Below are 27,960 nucleotides of genomic sequence, written 5' to 3' on the forward strand. Positions count from 1 at the left end.
CTTACTTGCGAAAGTATTTCCTTAGACCCCTTCCTCCACCACGCCGAGCGCACCCCCCCCCTCCCCGGGAGCGCGTGTCTCCGGACGAGGGTTAGAGCTGGCGATGGCGGTCGAGTAGAGTTAGACCCCCTCCTCCGCCCCGCCGAGCGGCGGTGGAGTGGTCGAGTGGTGGAGTGGTGAGTGGTAGCGCTGTGTGCCGCAGGTGTGCGCGCGGCTGGCGGGCGGGCGCGCGCCGGCGCCGCCGCCGCCCGGCTCGCCGCCGCCCGCGCCCGCGCGCGCGCCGTGCCGCCCGCTGTGCCCCGAGTACCACCTGCAGCGCTTCAAGGAGGTACGCGCTGCGCCTCGGGCCAGGGCTAGCCTGGACCAGCACGTCGCGTTATCCGTAACAGATCACTGCCATAGTGCTGCTCTCGACTATATTCTGTTTTTTTTTTTTTTTTTTTGTGGAAGAGTCTTATTCGATAAACAAACCCCTGTCAATCGTAATTCACGTTTTTTTTTTCGCAGTTTCACAACACATTTTAAGTACATAAAAATTATTAAAATATGGATTTCGAGCGTGCAGATAATTAATATTTTTTAGAATATGACGTTTTAATATCTTTTTTTATGACGCAAATAGGGATGTGGTAATAATATTTTTGGAGGTGAATGAGTATAAGAGAATGAGCAGCATGAGCGATAAAATAGGCCATGTTTTTTACTTATCTTTTAAATTTTCACGAATCATAATTTGTTAGTAAGTTATAAAACAATATTGCCGTTAAGCGATTTGTTATTATGTTTGTAAATGTTAATTGTAAAGGTTTTATTTTATAATTTGAATATTTCTGAATATTAATTTTACCCTGAACATTTTGCATTGGCATAAAAGTTTATTGTAGTTCGCAGGAAAATTTTGTGGGACTTTAGTATGAGGCTTAGGATTACCCAACGAGAGCTACGTGAGCAACAGTGTTATCAATCCTTTTGTTTAGATGTTACAGAGAGTGAGCTGTCGGCGCAAGGTTCTATATTTATAGTGAATACACATAATGTGACAATAATACTAATAGGGTCGACTTTTATTTTCTAGACACAGGCGCTAGTTTGTTGTAAATTTTATTTATGACGTCTTTTTTACCGACCATTTTACATAAACGAAATATAAATTTGTTGTCTTTTATAAAGATACTCGATTTTTATCTTTTTTTCGTAATTCTGCACCTCTACTAATTCTTAGCAAAAATATTCAATATATTATCAGGTTTTGCAATAATTTTAGCAATATAGTATCGTTAAATATTTGAACATAAAATCAATTTTACTTTCGTCTATGGCTTATTAACATTGTTCATTCATTTGTTCTTTGTAACACTTTACTATACTTACAATATTACTCTATTGTCTGTGGTTGGAAATAAACCATATTTATTTACTAAATAAGACTCTTTCAAAAAAATAGAATATAGTGTTGTGTTCCTGTAAAGTCAACAGTGAGTAAAGTGGGCAGAGTGCCTAGTGCGAGCTTTGCTTAATCCGCCTCGCAATAACGGGCGTAAATTTTAACTTCATTGTGTATGGGAAATTCGGAATAAGGAATGAAGGGATAAGCATTACAATCTAGTTCTCGCGTTTGCCGCTAGATGGCGGTGTATCTGTTGTATCGTATTCTATTCTTTATCGTCTAGGCTGTACTGTTTAAATTCCAATACAAAGTAATCTTCACGTATAAACGCGTTTCTGGCACGTTTCTGTGAACAAAACTCGCACTAGGCGCTCGAGATCTCTTAATGAGGCTCACTGCAATACGATCGCAATATTTCCGGTATTCCAGGCGCCTATAGGTTACCAGGTGGACCATACGCTTGTTTACTACCATTTTTGCATTAAAAAGGGTCAGTATTTTATTGTTATAACACTACGAGTATTATCGCGTGATTTTGTGTATGTGGAAGAATACTGTAGTCATGTAAAAAAAAGCAATTAGAAAGAGGCTTTGGCTAAAAGGCCTTTTGACCTCTTTATATTAGTAGCGTAGTACGTAGTGGGTGACGGAATAATTTTTATGTTACAATAATAACACCAAGACGGAGGTAAGCATAGAATCCATAACCCTTGTAATTTGTTTAATCCTTATTGACCCGGCGAACTTCGTTCCGCCAAATTCTTTTTCCATAAATATATATCCATTTCTTTTTAACTGTCTCTTATTCTGAAAATAACAAATACAGATAATTTTGTGAAGTTAGAAAAAAGTCCAGTCGTTCGGAAATTATGCATTTTCTTTATTTCGGTGATTACTTTTTATTTATGTGTATAAATAAATTTCGCAGGTACGACGTAAGGTAATGCACATGCGCGATCAGCAGTTGTACTACCATCGCTTGAGGATGTGGCTCGAAGACCAGCTGCGTCAGGAAAGGGAGAGGTAATGAGTTAACTTAATAGTAATCTAAAATAAACGCCTCAAACGTAAAGGTGCACTAAGATTAACTGTATCTAAATTGTCTATTTGTAGTAAGAACTTAGAAAGGCTTTCTAATTCCGTAGCGTGCATTCCATAGAGGCAGAAAGGCACTGCCTACCTTGTCATGTTACTAAAAATGATATATAAAACATGAACATTACATATTTTTAAAAAAGACATAAACCGTAACCAGCGGGATTCGAACCCGCGTCTTCGACATACCGTGTCGACGCTCTAGCCAATTAAGCTATGGAACGATATACTCGCCAGAGCGAAACTTTTGATATGATGATTTTTACTTTCGGTTTTAAGCGAACCGTGGCGCCGTCTATAGTGAGTTCTTTACAGAGACTCGTAACTATTCAAAGTTTCATATTACAATGAAAATCTTTGACAGGAGACGACACCATGCTATTTTTAATATGTACGATTTTTATTTTTGTGTTACCCACAATTAGGAATTCTAAACATTTTTGAATATCATATCAAAAATTGACCGCTCCAGCGGGATTCGAACCCGCGTCTTCGACATACCGTGTCGACGCTCTAGCCAATTAAGCTATGGAACGATATACTCGCCAGAGCGAAACTTTTGATATGATGATTTTTACTTTCGGTTTTAAGCGAACCGTGGCGCCGTCTATAGTGAGTTCTTTACAGAGACTCGTAACTATTCAAAGTTTCATATTACAATGAAAATCTTTGACAGGAGACGACACCATGCTATTTTTAATATGTACGATTTTTATTTTTGTGTTACCCACAATTAGGAATTCTAAACATTTTTGAATATCATATCAAAAATTGACCGCTCCAGCGGGATTCGAACCCGCGTCTTCGACATACCGTGTCGACGCTCTAGCCAATTAAGCTATGGAACGATATACTCGCCAGAGCGAAACTTTTGATATGATGATTTTTACTTTCGGTTTTAAGCGAACCGTGGCGCCATGTGATATGATATTCAAAAATGTTTAGAATTCCTAATTGTGGGTAACACAAAAATAAAAATCGTACATAAACCGTAATTCAATTTAAATCCGCTTCAACTAAAAAACCCGCCGTAATACATATATGCGATATCAGCGCTTCGCGCGAATCGACGACGGGCCTTTTATGAAACTTCTGCCTATATTCGCGTAACAAATGTTAGCAATGACAGTAAGACATTATGCAATCCTACAATTTTATAATGTCGCGCGCGTCATATGGAATACGAACAAAGTATCGTGTGTTTAAAATTGGTCGGTTTAACAACGAAATTAGGCACTGCCTAAGAATAACCTGTCAAATTAAATTGTCTTGAATTTGATACCGTTTGTACTAATAATTATGACTTTTGACACGGTCGCGTAATCCCAACATTCTACAGATTAATTTCGTAATAGTAATAATTCGCTTTGAATTTTTCGTTTGTGCGTTCATGTTATTAGTGAAAATATTAATATGTTAGTGATGAGTAAGTTAACGGAGACGTGTGTTTGATGAAAGTAAATAGTTCATCCAAATTCAACACGTTCGATTTTACGGATAATTTAAAAATTCTTCAGTCGTATCAATTTAATAATAATATAACAATGACGATAAATAATATAACAATGACGTTATAATTTTTCATTTATTAATAAATAAACAAGTACTTTCATTAAGCATACAATCGTAACTAATTAATAGTCTTATCAATGATTTCCCATGTTTGACTCAAACGAAATTATCAGAGTGCCGGCCTTATGAGGTCACAGTCTATCCAGTATCTAATTTGTTTGATAAATATTAGTTGGTTGCTGTACGTGTATTTGTATGCCTGCATTATCATAAGTCTAAATGCACTTTACGTGTCCAATAATTTACTTGTCTGTTCTTGAAATTATCTAAAAGCCTCTATTCCAAACAAAATTAAAATAAATTAGGAAAAAATTGCGAGAAAGTAGGTGCAGTGTGGCTGTTCATATTTTTTTTTGACTGCCTACCCTGTCTAATAACTTTATGCACGCCATTTTTGTAATTTATTTAAGAAAAGTGACAGCGATGATTCGATCAAGTCTGTTAAAAAAGAATTAAAGAAACATGCTTTAAGGATATGTAAAGTAATATTAATTTTGTTTCTAGCTTGCCGGACGCAAACGTAAAGGTTATAGATGACCTTCCGAAGCGTAAGCGGCGCAACCTCAGCCCGAAGCTACAGAAAATGGCGTCCGCACCGAAACGAAAGCTCAAACCCCAACTATCCCAAGCAATAAATAAACCTCACAAAATCCTCCAACTACTCAAAAGTAAGGCCCCCCTCCAGCCAGATATAAAGTCTCCCTACAAAGAAATAGATAGCAAATCCGAAGCGGAACCGCCTGAAGCGTTCCCGTTAGACAAGGAAGATAATATAAGCGATACGGAAACAATAGTAGGCGAGAAAGAGACGGACACTATTTGTAAGGAAATGAAAGAGTGTCTAGCTAAGTTTGCCAATTTCGCGTTAAATAGTCCGGATGGTAAAGAGGAGTACGAGCCGGAGAAAGATGTTAAATATCTAGATTCGGTCAGTCCACCGTTGCAAGAAATGTCTCCGACGACCTCCGGACCGCCAGTTTACTCGCATAAGTCACAAAGAATCATAGCCGTTAATAAAATTTTTAACAAAGAAGATAAAGTGTTAGATTTTCAATCACAAGCTAGTGATATAAACGCCAGAGCTAATGATGAGGATGCTAGCGAAATAGATAATAATGAAGACAAGGACGTTGATGTGTTAAAATATGTGACATTCGGTTTGAAAATTAAGAAAGCAATGGAGGAATGCCAGAATATAATCAATTCGTATAATAAAGATGAGAAGAAACGGGATGTTCACGAGCCTCCGACTATGGAGCAGATCGTCGAAGTCATGTTAACCCTAGATAAGAATTCCGCGGAATTTCTAGAAAAAATGGACGCAGACGATCCAATAGATATGAACGTTGCAATGTCAAAGTTATCCGAATTAGTAGAAAATATGCCTCAAACTCTAGCTAATATGCCGGAAATAGCTTCGAAGTTGTCTGAGTTCGCGAACGCCAGCTTCGAACTTCCGGAATTCGCGTCTATTATGAATAGCTTGCCGGATGTGAACAATGACGCCCAATTGACGCCGGAAACGTTGAAGCAGATACGGGAATTGAAGCTTTCGAAACGAGACAATATAAAAGTAACGAAAAACACTGCCAAGAGAAAAATTAATCGTAGAATTAGAGCCGACGACGACGTGTTCCAATTTGAGGGTATCACGGAAATATTGAAGGACGAAAAGGATCTGCAGAATCTTATGAAAAATAAGAATAACGATGAGTTTAAGGATTTCCTATTTTCTACGCCCGCTCAAGTAGTTATTAATAAGGCTTTCGATTACCTCAAACAGAATAAGAGTCCAGAACTATCCAAGTTTTTAGAGGAAGGTAAGGAATTGCTATTTTTACCGCGTAATAGTCTTAATTCTGAAATGTATTCGAAAGCCTCCAATCTATTCGATAATTCTGTTAAGGACGCTTTAAGTATGACTGAGTTGAGAGATATAGTCAAATCTAGGTTTAATTCCTGGAAACACAACGTAGCTACTAAGCTTAAGAGCATACCTATCGATATATTAGAGAATGAAATAGAAGTTATGTTAGATAAGTTCTATTCGTCGATACAGGACTTAGCTTCGAAACAGTGTAATAGCGAAAGTGACAAGATTATTGAAAAAATCGATGAATTGAATCGAAGTAACGACGAATCGGATACAGAAGGGTGTTCAGCTTCGAAGGAAACTCTGAAACAAATCACAAAGTTACTGAGCACGTTTGCTGGTAACACGCTAGACTTGCTAATAGTGAAATTGTCGAAAATGTCCGACGATAAGAAATCAGCTGTGAAAAGTTTAAAGTTTAAGTATTTGGACGTTGTGAAACGTTGCGCGGAGTCGCAGGAGCTAGTTAGCTGGATATTCCTAGACCCGGAAATCGCTATCAACGTTATACAGGAACTTACGGGTCTAGAGGTCAGGAAATTGGACAACGCGCCAGACTTTTCGACGTTGTCGAATGATAGAAAAAAGGATTACTTCATGAATCGCTTGAAAGAAACCAACAGGCAGTATATGGAAACGCTGCCCAAAAAAGGTTTGACGGGTGATGAATGGCTAGTGATGCTGTACAGGCTGGAGCAGTTAGAGGACACTTTAAGGGAATCGTTTTCGAAAATGGCGCCCCCGACGAAAGTCATACAAACACAGGCCAGTGAAGCGGAAATCGTAGCAGCTAAAGGTCTCAGTAAGATAATTGGTAAAGCAAACGTAAGAATAGTCAAGAAAACCAATCAAGAACCCCCGAAACCGGTCAAGAAGGAGGAATTACCGGCAAATAACGATGACGACGATAAGAAATGCAAGAGCTACGCACTTTTAGCGAAGTGTGAAGCGATATTGACGTCAAAGGGCGATAAATCACTTTTAGATAGTTTTTACGCGATAAAATCCTACATAACCCAAGGACTGCCCGTTCCTGAAACCTATAAAAAACACGTCATATCTATATGTTCTAGTATCGACGCGAAACTTCTAGAAGAGGACGCAGAAGAATGTATGAAAGTAGAAGAATTAGAAATCGATAAGGACAAAACTCCTCTATCAGTCATCGGTTCCCAGAACCCGGAACTTTTAGCTAAATATTCCGCCCAAGCGTTGAGAAATGCTAAACAAACTTTAAACGCGGTCGCCTTTAGGAATATGTCGAGAAACGGACAGACGAAATCTGAAAGCGACGCTTGCGATACACCCAAAAACAACTGCAAATGGACGAATGACTGTGTTTGTGATTCGTGTAAGAATTCAGATGTGTCGTCTGTGTGTCCCGGTGATGTAGTGAAGTGCGACGATGATAAGAAGCTTCAAGAGGACAAGAAGAAGGAGAAGAAGGTTGTAGTGTGTAAGTAAATGTTATATAGATGTTATATGTAGTAGTAGCGTAAGAGTGCCTTAATAAGTACTTATATAATAATGTGTAACGTTTGAGATGGAGAGCAGTAATAAATCAGATTAGAATAGATCCAGTCGTTTTCATATCTCCGATGACATAACCTTACATGGCGACCCTGCCATCCGAGACGGGCTGCCTAGTCCGGTCGCGAAATTTTAAATTCTTAAAAAATTAATAGTTTTATTAAATTTTCGCGATGTGCCGGTCAGATATTCAGAGAGAAGACGTTTTTATTACACAAAATAGTGGCGATTCAAATTCGGCTTCGGCTATACCAAAGTTGCCATTATTCCTGGATTCATAATGAGGTTTTAGCCCAAAACCTCAGAAGGTCATTCCGACGATTCACGCCGGAGGCTCGTGTCTGCTACGAGTGCCGCCAGCAACGCCAGGAGCCCGAGCACCACCATCAGGAAGCCGGTATGAGACACCCGAGCAGTAAGTGATTTGTTATCGTAAAAACCAAAAAGCATTTAGTGAAAAGTGCAGTGATGAGAGTTCTATTGTTAAATTAATTAATTAAGAGGGGACCTAATTTTAGCCTGCTTTTATTTTACTTTTATGTTTATAATTAATTAATATTTTAATTTTATATAAATATTTTTTTTTATATGTTATGGCAAATGAACTTAAAGATATATATAACAAGTTAAAAAATATTAAAGATAATTTAACAAAGCTAAGTTATGTTAGAAGAACGTCAAATATTTTAAAACGAAAGTTAAATGAAGCTACGTTATTAAAGTTTCAATTTGATGAATGTATTAACATTTTGTCAGAACAAATTGAAAATAAACAATTTAGTGGTAATATTTTACAAGAAATTCAATCATACTGTGATTTGATTCAGAATATTTTTATAGAGATAGAAACATTTTGTACAAAGTCATATAGTTCTCAGTCTTATAGTGCTGAGTGTACGGTCGAAATTCAAAACGAAGCAACTATGGAGTCTTTTGATTATCGAACTGCGGTCGCTTTATTACCAATTATGAACGGGGATGAAAACGTCACCAAATCCTTGATAGATGCCATAGAATTGTATAGCTCGTCACTCACTATAGAAAGTAAGCAAATGCTCATTAAATTTATTTTAAAGACGAGATTACACGAAAATGCGAAACTACGAATGTCTACTTCGTATGATAGTTGTGACTCGCTTATTAGAGACATGCGTCAGCATCTGCTCACCAAAAAGTCGAGTACAGCTATACATAAGGAATTGTCGTTTATTAGTCAAAATGGTTTGACTTTAGACAAGTATGGGTCTAAAGTTGAACAACTTTTTGTGGATTTGACGGTCGCACAAGCGGATGGCGATCAAAATGCGTATAAAATACTACGTCCTCAAAATGAGAAAATCGCCATAAAAAGTTTTATAGACGGGTTACGAAACCGTGAAATCCGTACTATTCTATCGGCGCGTAATTATGACACCTTGAAAGATACTATCAGAGCTGCGCAAGACGAGGAGTTGTCATACAATCGTCCTCAATCGCACGATATAGCTTATATTGGCTACCAAGGTTATTATTTTAAAAATCGCGGTAATTACCGTAAATTTGATAATGGACGCCCTAATCGTACGAACGATAGATATATACGTAGGGGTAATAATAGAGTATCTTTTAATAGGCCACCACACAATTATTTTCAGAATCAGTCTGGAAATTATCGTAAGACTAATATGCAGCGCGGATCGACTCGTTCAAATCGCGGCAGGCCTGGACGTACATATACGCGTACTAATAATGTACACGTAATCGAAACAGGCATTAATAATATGAACTTTAACGACGAAAATCGTAACAAGGCTAATTCGGAAGAATGTAGAGATAATTCGTTGCAGTTTTTTCGATAATCATTTCATTTATGCGTGTAACAATAATAGCTCGGTAGAATTTTTAATACAAGGTGCCAAATATAGTTTGCTTATAGATTCCGGAGCATCATTATCCGTATTGAAATACAACACGGTAGCACAGTGGAACATTCCAATTCATAAGGAATGCATTTACATAAATGGCATAGGAGGCAAAGTGCAAACGTTAGGCTATGTTTTCATTACGTTGACCATAAATGATCAGGAATTCGTACACAAGTTTTATGTTATGAAAACTTTGCCTGGTATTAGAGATGGTATTATAGGTATAGATTTTATGAACAAGTATAACGCTATTTTAAATTTCGAAAATAATACGATTACTATTAGTAAAAATAACAATATTATAACCTTACCTATGATAAATAATTGTATAGGAAATAAAAGCTTTTTTTTGAGCATTCCACCGAGATGCGAAAAGATATTTACATTGGAGACTAGTTTTAACGAGGATTGTGTAATTTTACCGTATCAATTATGCGATGGAGTTTTTATAGCCGGAAGCATTTGTAGGCCGAATAATGGACAAGTTTATATACAGATATTAAATACACGCGAAACACAAGTAGATATTAATTATTTTAGACCAGAGGTACATTTATTATCGGATTATAATATTTGTAACTTTGAACGAAATTGTAATATTGACGGAGACAGGGTGCGCATTTTATTGAACCTTATAAATTTTGACCATTTAAATAGCGAGGAAACGTCATCAATTCAAAACATATGTGCAAAGTTTTCAGATGTTTTTCACTTGCCTAAGGATAAATTATCCACCACTAACCTTTACGATCAAAGCATACAGCTAAAGCCAGGTGCAGACCCAGTTTATACTAAACAGTACAGGTTACCATTTTCTCAACGTGAGGAAATTGAAACACAAGTTAAGAAAATGCTTTCTGAAAATATAATTGAACCAGCAAAAAGCGAGTGGTCGAGTCCTGTCTTACTGGTTCCGAAAAAATCCGATGATAATTCAAAGAAGTGGAGATTTGTTATAGATTTTCGAAAATTAAATTCTAGAACTTTAGACGATAAATTTCCTCTGCCTAATATTAACGATATTTTAGATTCTTTGTCAGGTTCAATGTATTTTTCACAGTTAGATTTGTCACAAGCTTATTATCAGGTAAAATTAAAACCAGAAAGTAGAAAATACACAGCATTTACTACACCTTCTGGACAATATCAGATGACGCGCTTACCTATGGGTTTAAAAATTAGCCCTAGTGCTTTTTCCCGGTTAATGACAATTGCTATGTCAGGTCTTACTTACGACAAATTGTTTGTTTATTTAGATAATTTAATTTGTTTCGGACGTAATTTAGAAATGCATAACAAAAATTTGATAGATATTTTAATTAGACTGCGAAAAGTTAATTTAAAACTTAATCCGAGTAAATGCGATTTCTTAAGAAAAGAAATACAATTATTAGGTCACGTTGTTTCTTCTGAAGGAATAAAACCAGATTTAGAAAAAATAAATATAATAAAAAATTATCCCGTTCCAAAAAATGCTGAAGAAACAAAAAGATTTGTAGCGTTCGTTAATTTTTATAGAAAATTTATACCAAATTTTGCGGAAATATGTTTACCTCTTAATAGGTTGTGTCGAAAGTATGTTCATTTTGAATGGTCAGATGAATGTAAAAAATCTTTTGAATTTTTAAAAAAGTCATTAATGTCTCCACCTATATTACAATATCCGAATTTTGATGACGACAACACGTTTATTTTACAAACAGATGCGTCTGGATATGCAATCGGATCCGTATTATGCAATAATGACAACAGACCCGTAGCGTTTGCTAGCCGTAGTCTCAATAAAGCGGAAATTAGGTATCCCACGATAGAAAAAGAGTTGCTCGCTATCGTGTGGTCCGTAAAGTATTTTAGGCCGTATCTGTTCGGAAGAAAATTTATTATAAGAACTGATCACAAACCGTTGATTTATTTATTCAATCAAACAAATCCATCTAGTCGTTTGACAAAATTTCGTTTACTCTTAGAGGAGTATGACTATATAATAGAATATGTTAAAGGTACTGACAATGTAGCTGCAGATGCGTTGTCACGTATCCGAATAACTAGTGAGGAATTGAAGGAAATAAATCAACATGTTGTGTCAGTGTTGACGCGAGCTCAAAGGAAGAAAATGAATGAAAAGAGTTTAGAGAATGTCAGTTACAACCCCGAGGTTTCCGAGCGAACTGCTAACGATTGGACTGATCACCCAAGAGTTATGGAGTTGCTTAAAAAACCAGAGGAGTGTACTGAGCTAAGATTTTTAAATGAAAAACAATGGAAAAGTTTAAAGTTCTTAAAAGGACAAAATAAAAATTTATTTAATTAAGATGCATCAAATGGTATTTTAATAGTAAATCCATATTTCCGATTACAATACGCACGAGATGCCTTTGTAAGGAAGTTGGCGGATTACTGTAGAAAAATAAAAATTAATAATGTGTATGTAATACAAAATGATGAGAACAGCATATTAATAAAAGACTTAAGTCAGAGTATAGACATTGCACCTAACTGGTCCGGACCGCGTTTATATATTTTAAAAGGTGTAAAAGTGATAAGTGATCACGATACGAAACGTGTAATATTAAATGATTACCACTTACTACCGAGTAGTGGTCACGCCGGTATACGTCGTATGATAAGTAACATAAAACGTCGTTACTTTTGGCCAAAATTGGAAAAAGATGTCGCGGATTTCGTAAATCGCTGCGATAAATGTAAACGTCAGAAACATTTTAAATATATTAAAGAGCCAATGGTCCTTACCGATACGGGATATTCGGCTTTCGATAGGATATACTTAGATTTAGTTGGGCCCTTAAGTAAGGATAGTGATAATTATAAATATATTCTCACATTACAGTGTGATCTTAGTAAGTACGTAGAAGCTTATCCGTTAAGAAATAAGGATACAATTTCAGTGGCAACAGCTTTTATTAATAATTTTATTTTACGCTATGGAATTCCGAGAAACATTATATCTGATCGGGGCACGGAGTTCATTTCGAATGTAATGAATGAAGTGTGTAAAATGCTTAAAATCAATCAAATATCTTCGACAGCGTATCATCATCAGTCAATAGGAAGCTTAGAAAATACCCATAAAAATTTAATGTCATTCCTTCGCATACAAACAGACAATGAACCACAAAATTGGAGTTCATGGTTACCATATTGGTGCTTCGCTTTTAACACGACCGTACACACATCAACTAAATATACTCCATACGAACTCGTTTTCGGAAAAATATGTAATTTACCTAGTAATTTAACATCAGATGTTGCGCCTCTGTATAATCCAGACGACTATCCGCAACAACTTAGATATAGACTACAAAAATCACAGTATGATGCAAGAAAAAATTTAATTAGCAGTAAACAAATTAGAAAATGTAAATATGATTCCTATAATAATCCTATAACATATAATACAGGTGACATGATACTACTTAAGAATGAACAAAATGTAAACAAATTGGATCCTTTGTACATTGGACCATATAGTGTAATAGAAGATTGTAATCCTAATGTAAAAATACAATATAAAGGTAAAGAATTAATAGTACATAAAAATAGAACTAGACCATATTATACCAAATGATTTGTTTTATTGTATTTTTTTATTTTATTCTTTTGCCATTGAAAATGTACCTATGTAATTTAATATCTAAGTAAATTTGTTAAATTTATTTCAAATTAACTATGTTTAGAATTAAAAAAAAATGTAATCAATATTGTAATACTAATGTAATACTATTAATATGTTTAATATCTTTTAATTATTAATTATTTTGTTTTAATTCATATACTCATATAAATTAATATACCTTTTTACTCAAATAAAAATAAATGTAATCCATTATTTTTATTTTTTTTGCCGGTGGGCGTGTAGTGTGTAAGTAAATGTTATATAGATGTTATATGTAGTAGTAGCGTAAGAGTGCCTTAATAAGTACTTATATAATAATGTGTAACGTTTGAGATGGAGAGCAGTAATAAATCAGATTAGAATAGATCCAGTCGTTTTCATATCTCCGATGACATAACCTTACAAGGTCATGCAGAAGCAGAAGCAGGCCCCGAAGGGCTGTGAGAACGGTAACCATCAGCAGCATGTTTGTAAAGGTGAGTTGATTTATCATTTGTACCCGTATACATTTGTATGGACGTTTACTTTTATGACTATACTGTCAACACTAATTTAAATTTAATTTTAAATTGTACAATGACAACTCAAAAGATTTTTTTTAAGTCTAATTATATAAAGTCATTTTATTAAGTGTTGATTTGATTAAAAACAACTCATCGTTAACTTAGACCCGTAGATAAAAAAATTAAAGGTAAGACGTATTAAGAGAGATCAAGCTGCATGAAAAATAGTAATAAAATAAAATAAATTTTATTGGTAACAAACAATAAACACTGCTTACATGAGATAAAATACAACAACATTTGATCTCAATATTAAATTTCAAAGCCAAAGTAAAATAGATGAATTATCAGGTTTATAAGATAACACTAGGAACCGACGGCTTAACGTGCTCTCCGAGGCACGGTGGGGAGACCCACTAGGACAGACGAACAGACGGAAAGAAATATTTGTACAAATACGAATATCCATCCCGAGCGGGAATCGAAGAGGATATGTCTTACGCTTCAGCCTGTAATATCCCACTACTGGGAATAGGCCTCTTTCCCCATGTAGAAGAAGGTTCAGAGCTTAATCCACCACGCTGCTCCAATGCGGGTTGGCGGATGATAAGATAAGTTAGTAATAGAAACTTTACCCCCAGTGGGGCACGGCGCTTGTGTGGGTGAGGGCGCCGCCGACCAGCCCTGCAACTGTTGCTACTGCACTGTCTTCGGACTAGCGGTGAGTATCACTTCAGAACAAACAAATGTACGGTTCACCTGACGGTAAACGATTTACGTAGCCCAAAGACGCCTGCAACGCCAGAAGCATCGCAAGCGCGTTTCCGATCATACCGCCGATCCTGTCCAAAAGCTTTATCTTACTCACAGGAACATAGCACTGCTTGAAAGCAGTATTATTTAGCTGTAATCTTCTGTAAGGTCGAGGTACTTGCCCAGTCGGCCTGGTCCAGATATTACGCAGGATATTTCCTGTTGTACCCTATCTCCATCATATATATATATATATATATATATATACATACATATATATATATACATACATACATACATACATACTAGCTGACTCGGCAAACGTTGTCTTGCCGCTAAACGCTATTTAAAAATAGGAGTTGGTGGTAGGAAAGTAAAAATTTAGGGTTGTATGTATTTTTCAACGCCAAATCATAATAAAATAAAGAATAAATAATTTATCTAAAATTTAAAAAAAAATTATCGGTGGACTACCCTTAACATTTAGAGGGACGAAAAATAGATGTTCGATTCTTAGACCTACCCAATATGCACACAAAATTTCATGAGAATCAGTCAAGCCGTTTCGGAGGAGTTTAACTACAAACACCGCGACACGAGAATTTTATATATTAGATTTTAATAAATTAATTTATAAAAACACAAGCAATAATAAATTTTTGAGTTTTGGATGCCAGTAGAATGAGCAATTATCTATAAAATGATATATAATTTACATACATACATACATACATATAATAACGCCTCTTTCCCGTAGGGGTAGGCAGAGACCCCTTCCTTCCATTTGCTACGATCCTTACATACTTCTTTCGCTTCGTCCCCTTTCATTATTCCCTTCATACATGGGTACATAATATAAAATAGGGTATATAATTTATGTGGAGTAATTGTGAGGTATTTTTCTAAAAAGGTAGGCAAATATCTTAACCTTAGCGTATTAATGTTGTATGTCACGTTACAGCCGCCGCTAACGACCCCAGTTCCGCGCAACTTCAACGAAACGAGAGAGAGGTTGAGATCGATACTCAATAAGAAGAAGCAGAAATGTAAAACGAACGTATGTATATATTTATCTAAATAACACTCTAAAATAGCCATTCTGAAAACTATTTTGGACTTGAGAACTCTTTTCCAAAATGAACTGATACATCGAACGCCCCCAGTTCGTTTTCTTAGTGATACTAAATACTAAATTTCTAATTTAAAAACTTTGAAAACATTAAAATCTATATTATATCGAAGACCGCCTGATAAAGCTTTTTAACCCCCGAAGGGTCGAAATTGACCCCACCGTAGGAACCCTTGTTCTTAGTTACTTACTTCACTCAGTTTACGTTATTTTTGGCGTAAATTTGTGGAGGCCTATGTCCAGCTGTGAACTGTATAGGCTGTAATGATAATGATGATATATAGAAAATACAAAACATACGCAAAAAGTGCGCGAAGGCGGTTTTATTGCTTGACGCTTAAAAAAGCGTCTACCAGACAACCTTCCTCAACCTGAATTCATCTTTTATATTACTAGCTGTGTCCTGAAGTTTCCCACGCGTTAGATTGAGGGAAAAAATAGCCTATGGTTGTCAGATATATATATATATATATATATCCGATACAAAAAGTATTTTTCAATTCGAGCCAGTAGCCTAAGATTAGCGCGTTCAAAGTTTTGAGCTTTATAATATTAGTATAGACGTACCCTGAGTAACAGTTGTGATGTGGTTCCAGGGCGAGGTGGAGTCCCCGCCGGAGCGCGCGCCCCCGCAGCCCCCGCAGTCGCAGGCCTCCACACCCCCCGTGAGTACCACTAAAACTGTTAAAACTAATAAACCATTGTAATAAAATATGCACACACGGTCGTCTTTTCTTGCGAAAAGCAAGAAGAACGAGCGTACGGCTCACCTGATGGTAAGCGATTACCGTAGCTTATAGACGTCTGCAGCACCGGAAACGTCGCAAACGTGTTGCCGACCCTCCAATCTCCCCCCACCTCCCCAGGAGCTCTGGCCACCTTAGCCACACAGGAACACAACACAGCTTGAAAGTAGTATCATTTAGCTGATCCGATCTTCCGATCCGATCGATCGATCCGATCTTCCGTAACGTCGAGGTACTTCTCCAGTTGGCCTTATTTATTTAACTTCTCCCCGCTTCTCAGGCCCTCCCCAAGTCTCTCCCCCCAACATTGACTCCTGCGCAGGCGCAACAGAAGCGGCAAGCCATCGAGAACCAGCAGAAACAGCTAGCTGAAAAAATGGCCAAGATGGTCGTCACAGAGAAACCGGAAAATAAACCTAAGGTAAAAAAATATTTACTTCGGATAATTTTTTTACCTGCAAACGAAAAAAAAAAAAACGATTTCAATTACGTCGTCAAGTAATTCGACATATTTCTATGATTTAATCTACGCAGTACTTTTCGAGTTATATCTAATAATGGGTATAGTAACTTGACTACTTTTTTGTCGACCTACGTTGTTTACCACATAACTTTTCACTGCATATATCGATTTTAATAATTCTTAATCGAAAGCTGATGCTTGTCATGTGGTTGCATTTAATTTGATTGAGATCTGATGACTACATTTTGAGTATTCGATTTTAATTGAAGCAGGTTCTTTTCGTTTGCTAGCAAACACACTTCTGAAACTCGCAATATACCGTCGACATTGTCACGGATCCATCAGCGGTAAGTCCGTGGACTCAAAAGTGTCAATAGTGACAGTGAAACTAGCTGTGCCCGCAACTTCGTCCGCGTTAATTGGTGACTTTGGACGGCATTTTTTGAATATATCTTTTAGTTTATTTACACCATCGTTTGGGTATTTACATCATGTTCAACGTGATTCTTTAAATGGGCATAATTCTTTTTAAGTATGGACTGATTGACATTTTTATTTATTTATTAATTTTCTGAGATTAGTTTGCACAAACGCACAGACAATTAGATAAACAGATAAAAAATTCTAACGATCATTGTTTTAGGTGCTATTTGCGTTGATAAAGGTCCTAACAATATTTTTTCTCATATATTTTCCATGTATAGACAGCGATCCGTTACACTTTTATTACATGTATTGATATCACGTGATTCGTTATTTAGGATTAAGGAGTTAATGTATGGGAGCTGACACACAAACTTTTACTATTTCTAGGCTCTTCAACGTTCAGTTCCAGCGCAAGTGAACGCTCCAACTGCGGTCAAAGCCGAGGGGAAAGTCAATGCGAGCGCTATGGAGCAGATACGAATACAGGTATGTATATAACGGCTTAGTGGTGTGGGTCCTGTTTCAATTTCAAGCGCTTCAGAGGAATGAGACCACAAACACCGTTACACAAACTCCTGACTGTACAGTATTTGAGAGTGGATATAAAAATAAGGATTATTTAAATCTGGCAGACCATAATCGATAATATACATAAAACCTAACCTCAGGATGCACGTCAAGCCGTCTTGGTCACAGCTGTCATCATAGACATCGATTAACGTTGCTTTTGGTATGTAAATTGCAATATATAAGTACACCAATACTTATTATTTTTCTTTAAATTCCAGCAACTCAAACAACAGCAGCAAGCGCAAATGCAACAGCAGATGCAGCAGCAGCAACAACAACAAAAACAACAACACCAGCAGCAGCAACAACAACAACAACAACCACAACCACAACCACAACAACAACAACAACAACAACAAAACCAACAACAACAGCAAACACAACACCAACAAAAGAAACCTGAACCTATATACGATCTGCCGATACACAACAAACCGACTTTGACTCCTCAGCAGCAACAACAGATAAGACAACAACAGGTTTGTTGTTTCCAAAATATTTTAAAGAAAACTATTAGTATTATATAGTAGTATAAAATGCTGTGTGGTTACGGCATCGAAGAATATAGCCATCCCCTCTCTTCCCGTGGGTGTCGTAAGAGGCGACTAAGGGATAACACAGTTCCACTACTACCTTGGAACTTAAAAAGCCGACCGATGGCGGGATAACCATCGAACTGCTGGCTTTGAAATACACAGGCCGAAGACAGGCAGCAGCGTCTTCGGTGCGACAAAGCCAGCCCTGCGGTCACCAACCCGCCTGCCCAGCGTGGTGACTATGGGCAAAACACATGAGTTCACGCCATTTTGGCGTGAACTTGTGGAGGCCTATGTCTAGTAGTGGACTGCGAAAGGCTGCTGTGATGATGATGATGATAAATTGTTTCTTGGTTTGAATGTATATTCTTCTCCTTTAAAAAATTGTGTTTCCTTAAAAACATAATTATTCTTAAATATTATACGACTGTAAAAAATTATACTAAATAGCTATATAAACACTATTAAAACAGCTTGAATAACCTCGTAAAATATATATTATAAATATTTAAAATTGAACAGCAACAAAGGCACGACGCGTTGCTTCGACAGCATCAAATGCAGTTGCAACAACAACAACAGCTACAACAACAACAGATGCAACAACAACAACAGCAGCAGCAGATTCAACAACAACAGCAGATGCAACAACATCAACAACAACAACAGCAACAGATGCAGATGCAACAACAACAGCAGATGCGGCAGAGTCGGCAACAACAGAACACAGTGTCGATATCGAGTCGAGATACGAGCGTCTTCTCAACTAGCTCTGGCTGTTCTGGGTAATATTATTAATTAAGTGACTATGGTTCTGTATGTGAGGAATTTCCAATACTTTTTTAACGATTGGTAAATCAAGCTTGCAAAAAATTGTTAAAAAGAAAATATTAAGGTCACTCGTTAATCTATCTAGTTTGTGTGTCATGCCTGATTTTCATCTCCTTTATAGCAGGTCACTTTTGAGTAGCATTTCTGCTAATAAATAGATTATATATTATTAGCTGTGCCCGCGACTTCGTCCCTGTGGAATTTAACAAAATGAAAAAAGTGTAAAAGTAGCCTAAGTTACTCGTTACTACATCAGCTATCTGCCATTGAAAGTCCCGTCAATGAAAGTCCCGTCAAAATCGGTCCAGCCGCTTCAGAGATTAACCGGAACAAACAAAAAGACAGACAGACAAACAAAAATTGTAAAAAAAGTTATTTTGGTATATGTACCGTTTATCTGTGTGTGTATCCATATGCATTTAGAAAAAGGCGGTTATTTTAATATTAAAAGCAGACACTCCAATTTTATTTATTTGTATAGATTATTCATTTTAAACTAGACTCAAACTCCATATTTGTCTTAGACTCAACAATGGGCTTACTCCTGTGTTGGGATCTATATGACCTATACAAATGTTTGTCGCGTCCGGGGATAGAACCCGTGACCGCAAGTGCAACATGTAGTATAGTGACCATTGCTTGCGCCAACTCATCATCTAAAATATCTATTTGCAGAGGTTCTTGTTGGCGTGGTCGAGGTGGGTGCAACAACAGAGCTGAAGACCCTCGAGACCTTGACGCGCTCTTGCAGTACATCGAGGGTCCAGCGCGACACGTAGACCGCGGGAAGAAAAGGGCTAAGAAGCAGCGCCAAAAGGCTAAGAGGGTGAGTGGGATAGACAGTTATTATTATTGCCTTTTTTACAAAGCGTTCGGTCCTTTGATGGTAAGGGGATATCATATATAGGGATAGCGGGGCTACGTTTTTTTTTTCTATTTTTTTTTTTCGTTACCAATACGAAGTACGCCAACGGCCACATTTTTTTTTTTGTGATTTGTGATATATTTAAATATTTTATATCGTCACATCGGGAACTGTGCCCCGCAGATGGAGTCCCGACTGGAGGAGCGGCTGCAGGCGGTGGGGCGCGAGCTGGCGGCGGCGCAGGCGCAGCGGGCCGCCGCGCACGGGGCGCGCGTGCGCGCCGAGCGCCTGCTGGCGGAGGCGCGCGCGGCCGCCGCGGCGCGGAGGCGCGGTGAGTGTCTAGTGCGGCGAGTGTGGTGCGGCGGAGAGTAGTGCGGCGAGTGTCTGGTGCGGCGGAGAGTAGTGCGGCGAGTGTCTAGTGCGGCGGCGGCGCAGGCGCAGCGGGCCGCCGCGCACGGGGCGCGCGTGCGCGCCGAGCGCCTGCTGGCGGAGGCGCGCGCGGCCGCCGCGGCGCGGAGGCGCGGTGAGTGTCTAGTGCGGCGAGTGTGGTGCGGCGGAGAGTAGTGCGGCGAGTGTCTGGTGCGGCGGAGAGTAGTGCGGCGAGTGTCTAGTGCGGCGGCGGCGCAGGCGCAGCGGGCCGCCGCGCACGGGGCGCGCGTGCGCGCCGAGCGCCTGCTGGCGGAGGCGCGCGCGGCCGCCGCGGCGCGGAGGCGCGGTGAGTGTCTAGTGCGGCGAGTGTGGTGCGGCGGAGAGTAGTGCGGCGAGTGTCTGGTGCGGCGGAGAGTAGTGCGGCGAGTGTCTAGTGCGGCGGCGGCGCAGGCGCAGCGGGCCGCCGCGCACGGGGCGCGCGTGCGCGCCGAGCGCCTGCTGGCGGAGGCGCGCGCGGCCGCCGCGGCGCGGAGGCGCGGTGAGTGTCTAGTGCGGCGAGTGTGGTGCGGCGGAGAGTAGTGCGGCGAGTGTCTGGTGCGGCGGAGAGTAGTGCGGCGAGTGTCTAGTGCGGCGGCGGCGCAGGCGCAGCGGGCCGCCGCGCACGGGGCGCGCGTGCGCGCCGAGCGCCTGCTGGCGGAGGCGCGCGCGGCCGCCGCGGCGCGGAGGCGCGGTGAGTGTCTAGTGCGGCGAGTGTGGTGCGGCGGAGAGTAGTGCGGCGAGTGTCTGGTGCGGCGGAGAGTAGTGCGGCGAGTGTCTAGTGCGGCGGCGGCGCAGGCGCAGCGGGCCGCCGCGGCGCGGAGGCGCGGTGAGTGTCTAGTGCGGCGAGTGTCTGGTGCGGCGGAGTGTCTGGTGCGGCGGAGTGTCTAGTGCGGCGGCGCAGGCGCAGCGGGCTGCCGCGCACGGGGCGCGCGTGCGCGCCGAGCGCCTGCTGGCGGAGGCGCGCGCGGCCGCCGCGGCGCGGAGGCGCGGTGAGTGTCTAGTGCGGCGAGTGTGGTGCGGCGGAGAGTAGTGCGGCGGAGTGTCTAGTGCGGCGGAGTGTCTGGTGCGGCGGAGTGTCTAGTGCGGCGGAGTGTCTGGTGCGGCGGAGTGTCTGGTGCGGCGGAGTGTCTGGTGCGGCGGAGTGTCTGGTGCGGCGGAGTGTCTAGTGCGGCGGAGTGTCTGGTGCGGCGGAGTGTCTAGTGCGGCGGAGTGTCTGGTGCGGCGGAGTGTCTGGTGCGGCGGAGTGTCTAGTGCGGCGGAGTGTCTAGTGCGGCGGAGTGTCTGGTGCGGCGGAGTGTCTAGTGCGGCGGCGGCGGCCGCGGCCCCCACACACAGGCTGACCGCGACCACGGCGCAAGAGCGCACTTTCGCACGCCTTAGGGCGGGCGAGCGAGCCCACCCACCCCGTCCTCCGCGTGGGGGAAGGAAGAACCGACCCCCACGTCACCGCGCCGTCTCAGTGCCACACACACCTCCGCACCTCCGTCCCAACACACCTGCGCTCACAGGTCCACTCTGGTGGCCAGAGCGGTACCCGGAGCGCATCGTCTGGTTTTGGTCCGCGGGAGTCCAAAGACCCCTACCACCCGCAGTCGTTAAACCGCAGGCGGCGTTCCCCTATCCGCCACCTGGGGGACGCGCCCAGTAGAAGTCCAGCAACTCCTCCCCTTGGAACCTAGGTCCCAGACCTCAGTCTGAGCCCTAGGCTCCAAAGGACTGGGACTATTACCCTAAAATATCCAAAATGAATAAATATGTGATATGGTCTACTCATGTTTGTTTTTGAGTTGTTAAAAATGTATTTTTTTTAAACAGGTAAAAAGCAGAAACTGAACCCAGTACAACAAGCTAAAATGCAACTAGTAGCTGAGCAACTCGGCGATTACACTGCCGTCGTCAACACTGCCGCTAAGGTAAGGCCGCAAACGAACAGAACCCGACGAAAGAAAGAAAGTGCTGAGGCAACATATACTCATGAAAACAAAATTGACATTTTATATTTTCTTTTATTCACTTACCACAGTACTAATAAGCATTCATAATTAATTATTCTCAAATAAAACTGACTTATCAGGTCGGGAAAATAAAATTAATGAAATATCGTTTCGTCTAGGAGTTGCAGGTAGCCGATAGGCGTGTGGCGGAGTACACGAAGCGCTATCAAGAGTGTCAGAGAGCCTTGGCTGAAGCTAGAGCCTTACAGGGGAAAGAGCCCATCGAGGACAGGAACATTCACCAGGTAATATTGGACTTGCCTAACATAGCCATACACAGGCCGAAAATGGGCAGCAACGTCTTCGGTGCGACAAAGCCAGCCCTGCGGTCACCAACCCGCCTGCCCAGCGCGGTGACTATGGGTAACACACATGAGTTCACGTTATTTTTGGCGCGAACTTGTGGAGGCCTATGTGCAGCAGTGGACTGTGATAGGCTAGAATGATGATGAGGATGAACGATGAACATAGCAATGAATAAATATCTATAACAGACACACACGGTCGTCCGTTCCAAAGGTAAGCAACATGATGCTTGTGTTACAGGTAATAGTCGGCTGATATAGCAATTTTTTTTTTCTCAATAAATACACATTGAAAGAATACATTATATAATGAAGAACGTAGAAGTGGACTGAAGTTCTAGTCTTCTTGAGTCGTGTGGTCTAAAGCACATTGCTTTTTTTATACGTATCATTACATATTCTTGTTGCAATAGTTTTTTAAATATTTGGCTGAAAACGATTCTTTATTTTATTTGGAAAATAATTGTAAAATGCGCTTAACGAGCTGAGATACCAAACGTAAACAAACCAAAGAGGTCATGCAACTTGTCAACAATGAAGAGTTTTTGTAACCTTTTTTTTTACTTATACAAATTTTTTAATTGTAAAATATATTCATATTTTCATAACTACTTAATTAAATATAATTATGTACATAAGATTTGATACTTCTTAAATGATAATTTATTATCAAAATATAAAAATGACCACGAGTGCTTCAGGACACGGAATGAAATAAAATAAAAAAAATAATACAAAATGATGGACTATATTTTGTTTGTTCCGTCGTCGCTATGAAAAAATTTTGGGCTTTGGTTTACGTTTGGTATCGCTTCTCGTTGAACAGACTTTTTTTTTACTTATATATTTTTTTTATAGTATACAGCTGAAGATTTTGTTCGTGTGTTTGTTTGAAGGTGCGAATTTCAGAAATTACTGGTTCTATAGGCTATATTATATATTAGTATAGCTTTTTCATCAAATTAACGCGAGTCATACCGCGGACTTTTTTCTGGACATTGCCAGAAAATCTGAAATTATACGGGGCAAGGTAAAACTAGTTCAATATACATATATTAATGACGATGTGTTTGTCTATTCCAGCATTCACCAGAGCCTCAGCCAGATGTGGCGCAACAGCGTATCTCCGCTGTACTGAGCAACGACTTTACCGGTGAGTTATCCCGCTGATGAGATAGAGTTACTACTAGAGATAATTACTATTGAACGTTCTTTATAGTAAATATTAAATATTATACTATAAAGGGGTAAAGTTTCTAACTTTGTATGTAGGGGGTAATCTTCGCAAATACTAGTCCGATCACGAAAATTCTTTCACTAACAGAAAGCTACACTATTCAGGAGTGACATAGGCTATATTTTATTGTTATTGAACAAAAAATTCAGTAAATAAGAAAAAGATTAAAATATAATATCAAAATGGTAAATAGCTAGCGCCATCTATCGCTATTAGAAAACAATTTATGAGTCTTTCGACGTTATTAATTTAGTCTTATTTTAGTCTGTCGACGACGTTTTCTCGATTTTTGACAGATGGCGTTGGAGCAACATTATTTATTTAAGTGCTATACAATTTGTTCTTTAAAGTATTAATTAATTATTTGGTTAATATAATAATAATTAACACCCAACGAAGTGGGCACGGGTCGGCTAGTAGTAAATATTAAATATAATATTATAAAGGGTTGAAGTTTCTAACTTTGTTTGTATGTAATCTTCGCAAATACTGATCCGATCATGAAAATTCTTTCACTAACAAAAAGCTACACTGTTCGGGAGTGACATAGGCTATATTTTATTGTTATTGAACAAAAAATTCAGTGAAAATAATGGTATATGTAAATAAAGTCGGAAAAATACGAGCGAGATGAAATCTTTAATATATATTTGCATTACAAAAATAATTAACGCCCAACGAAGTGGGCACAGGTAGGCTAGTAATTAATAAAATTACTATAAATAAATATACGTGTTATCTCGTTACAGGACACCCCCTCCCTCTCCCTTGTAGTATGTTTCGTGTTTTTTTGCCCCCTCTTTAGAGCCTTACATAGTGAATGGACGATCCTTTAGGTACTTCAGAATTTTCATAATTAACTTTACTTATTTATTTGTTTTCAGTATTGAAAATGTGCGAGAATGAAAGTCAGTCACAAATTCAATCGCAGAAACCAAGCGAGAGTCAAAAGAAACAGACATGGGAGCAAGCGATCGCTCATATCAACCAGCTAGCTAAGGGATCTGCTAAGGTATTATTAATATATATGTACAAGAGGGCAACAAAAAGTTAAGCTATATACACTATATATATTTTATTTTATATATATATTTTATTTTTGTGTTACCCACACATTAGAGAATTTGAAACTATAGACGGCGCCACGGTCGCTAAGACCGAATTTGAAATCATCATATCAAAAATTTCGATCTAGCGGGTACATCGTTCCATAGCTTAATTGGCTAGGCACCGACACGGTCAGTCGGAGACGCGGGTTCGATCCCCGCTGGAACGGTCGATTTTTGATATGATATTAAAAAATGTCTAAGTACACTTCATACGGTTCATAAGATGTATGACGACGCGTTGACGCAACGGTCACAGCACTGGTTTGTAGCTATTGCGCTGGCGGTGGTGGGTTCGATCCCCGCACATGACAAACATTTGTATTGGCCATACAGGTGTTTGCCGTGGTCTGGGTGTTCGTGCAGTCCTTGTGGGTCTCCCCACCGTGCCTCAGAGAACACGTTAAGCCGTCGGTCCCGTTTACACCTGATAGCGATCGTTACTCACAGTAGGGAATATATCCGCCAACCCGCATTGGAGCAGCGTGGCGGATTAAGCTCTGATCCTTCTTCTACATGGGGAAGGAGGCCCATGCCCAGCAGTAGGATACTACACACGCACCGCACACAGATTTTTTCTTAGGTAGTAAGTTACACTGATCCGTCACACTCTGAGGTGAAAGGCTCGATCGGGTGAACAAATACAATACAAATACAAATATACTTTATTGTACAACCAAAAACAATACAAGTAACATAAAAGAAAAAGAAGCAAGCGAGAAATAATAATAATAATAAAAAAGGAATGTTCAAAAGGCGGTCTTATCCCTAAAGAGCGAACTCGGGATTATTGCGCGATTGGTAGATTGCGAATGCCAATGAAGTTTTCTGTTCTGTCGTACGGTCTTAAGCACACTTGATTTTTTTATAAAAGGCGAATCTAGTTTTTTGCACGATGTCTTAGGTGAATCTAGTTTCTTACACTTAGAGTACACATTTGAACAACTTTGAAACAAAATACAGATTCACGTACAGATCACACGCGTTGAAATAGTATGCTTAGTGTTTTTATTTATTTATTTTCAAAAGCACACTTACAACATACATATAAAAATTTTAAAATTACAAATATATAATAACAAAGTATTTAATATGCATGTCACTTACAAGTGTACATAACATTTTGGAATACAATGTTTAAAAGCACAAAAAATCACAAATAATTAAAATATTTGAACTACTATGAAACTACTATGAAAACTAGTGTGTTATTAGTTCTTAATATAGCTTTAACACATTGAACGCCATGAGGGACACCAGTTGTGCCTCTCTTGTTTAGTCCATGGGGCTAGTTATAAAGTCCTTATTTACAAAAAATTTATGATAATTTTTCATTGCACTACCATACCCATTCTTAAAGATCTGACATATTTTTCCTTATACTATCTGACATATTTTTCAAGTTGACTCTGGCTCGTGTTCATGTGGTGTGCCCCGTGGCCCAAACAGAAAAACTAAAAAATCAAGCCGGCGTTTCACGTTTTAAATATTTATTAAAATCCACAGAAAAAACACAAAGAACAGAAAGAACCCCAAGCCCAGCCCAAGGTCGAGGTGAAGGTAAAGGAGAAGGAGAAAAAGGCGTCTCCTCCGCCAGCTATCGAACCGCAACCCCTGTCTAAGAAGCAGAGAAAGTTGCTCGCTAAGCAACAGGTGAGTCTTGTTAAGTAATTAAAATAAAAACAAAATGTATTTATACCAGTCGGCTGTTACCTCTAACACAAGCATAAAGTTAACTACCGCGAAAAAAAAAATTGTTTGTGCCGTGCCTCGGAGAGCACGTTATAAAACCACCCGTGGTCTTTCGTCAAATACACAACTGCTAGCTTGGTGAACTTCGTAACGCCTCATTTTTTTTTTTAATGAAAATAATCATCTATGTATGTCTGTCGAAATAATTTAAGCCAATATTTTAAATTGGACAAAGTTACATATCTGTGCAAAATTGCATCAAAATCGGTTCAGTAGTTTCGGAGACCGGACGAACATCGTGAGACGATTTTTTTTTTAATATATAACTTGGACGGCAAACGAGCGTATTACACACATGAGTTCGCGCCATTATTGGCGTGAACTTGTGGAGGCCTATGTCCTTCAGTGGACTGCGATAGGCTGTAATGATTATGATTTATTATATAAACGAACGTTTCTCCTCAGGCGGAGGAAGAAGAGAAAAGGAAACAGCAACAATTAGAAGCGAAATCCAAGAAAGCGTCGAAACAGGAACCTCTCAAAATAGACAACAGCAAGAAGGACAAAGAGACGAAGAGAGAAGACAAGAAGAGAAAAGAAGAGAAGAAGGAAGTTAAGAAAGAAGATAAAAAGGGGAAGGAGAATAAACAGGACGCAAAAGGTATGACGTGACAAATAACATCGACAAATAATATAACGTGGGGACATTAACCCTTTTAATAAATTAGTCTGCATTTCGAATACATCGACTTCATTAAGAATCCCCATTCTGAATTGGTCGCTTCACTTTTAAAAATAATAATCATTTTTAAAAAATTGAATTTGTAAAATGAGGATCGAATTTGCTCTTGAAGCCTATTAGAATAGAATTGTTTTGATTTCATTTGAATTTAACTGCTACCACATTCATGTGACTTGACTAGCCCGTTGGTGCAGTTTATAGTGACCCTGCTTTCTACTCCGGAGATTGTGGGTTCGATTCCCACCCGTAGTCTGGGTGTAATATATTATGTATATTTATGTATATATCTATTATATATATGTATGTTTATTAAAAAAATGTAGCTATACCAGTCGCCTGTTACCTGTAACACAAGCATTAAATTGCTTACTTTAGAATGACCGTGTGTGTATGTTTTAAGATATTTATTGATATTGTTGATATTAATTCATGAAAATAAAAACTTGTTAACTGACTTCAAACAAAGGGAGATTCTCATTTTTTTACATCTATGATTTTTATTTATTTATAGAAAGATGGCCACCGTGGTCGTATTACAATTTGATCGAAATCTGACAAGCACCTTATAAATTATACCTAATGATGATGATGATGTATGATTTATTTTTGTCTTACCCACACATTAGGAAATTCTGAACAATTTTTAATATCATATCAAA

General features: G+C 39.2%; 1 protein-coding gene across 1 annotated transcript in view; it reads left to right on the forward strand.

Annotated features, from left to right (window-relative positions):
* Nucleotides 1–27,960, forward strand: part of LOC123665859 — a 56,696-nt gene that overhangs the window by 16,680 nt on the left and 12,056 nt on the right. Inside the window, 19 exon segments of the mRNA XM_045600094.1 lie at nucleotides 203–346; nucleotides 2,316–2,410; nucleotides 4,559–7,373; nucleotides 13,402–13,471; nucleotides 14,140–14,219; nucleotides 15,213–15,308; nucleotides 15,977–16,045; nucleotides 16,389–16,547; nucleotides 17,403–17,501; nucleotides 17,804–18,064; nucleotides 18,686–18,906; nucleotides 19,628–19,778; nucleotides 20,001–20,148; nucleotides 22,041–22,138; nucleotides 22,339–22,464; nucleotides 23,608–23,677; nucleotides 24,646–24,773; nucleotides 26,374–26,520; nucleotides 27,025–27,220. Coding sequence (XP_045456050.1) covers nucleotides 203–346; nucleotides 2,316–2,410; nucleotides 4,559–7,373; nucleotides 13,402–13,471; nucleotides 14,140–14,219; nucleotides 15,213–15,308; nucleotides 15,977–16,045; nucleotides 16,389–16,547; nucleotides 17,403–17,501; nucleotides 17,804–18,064; nucleotides 18,686–18,906; nucleotides 19,628–19,778; nucleotides 20,001–20,148; nucleotides 22,041–22,138; nucleotides 22,339–22,464; nucleotides 23,608–23,677; nucleotides 24,646–24,773; nucleotides 26,374–26,520; nucleotides 27,025–27,220 — 5,173 coding nt within the window.

The sequence above is a fragment of the Melitaea cinxia genome, chromosome 25, assembly GCF_905220565.1.
Source record: "Melitaea cinxia chromosome 25, ilMelCinx1.1, whole genome shotgun sequence".
Taxonomy (NCBI): domain Eukaryota; kingdom Metazoa; phylum Arthropoda; class Insecta; order Lepidoptera; family Nymphalidae; genus Melitaea; species Melitaea cinxia.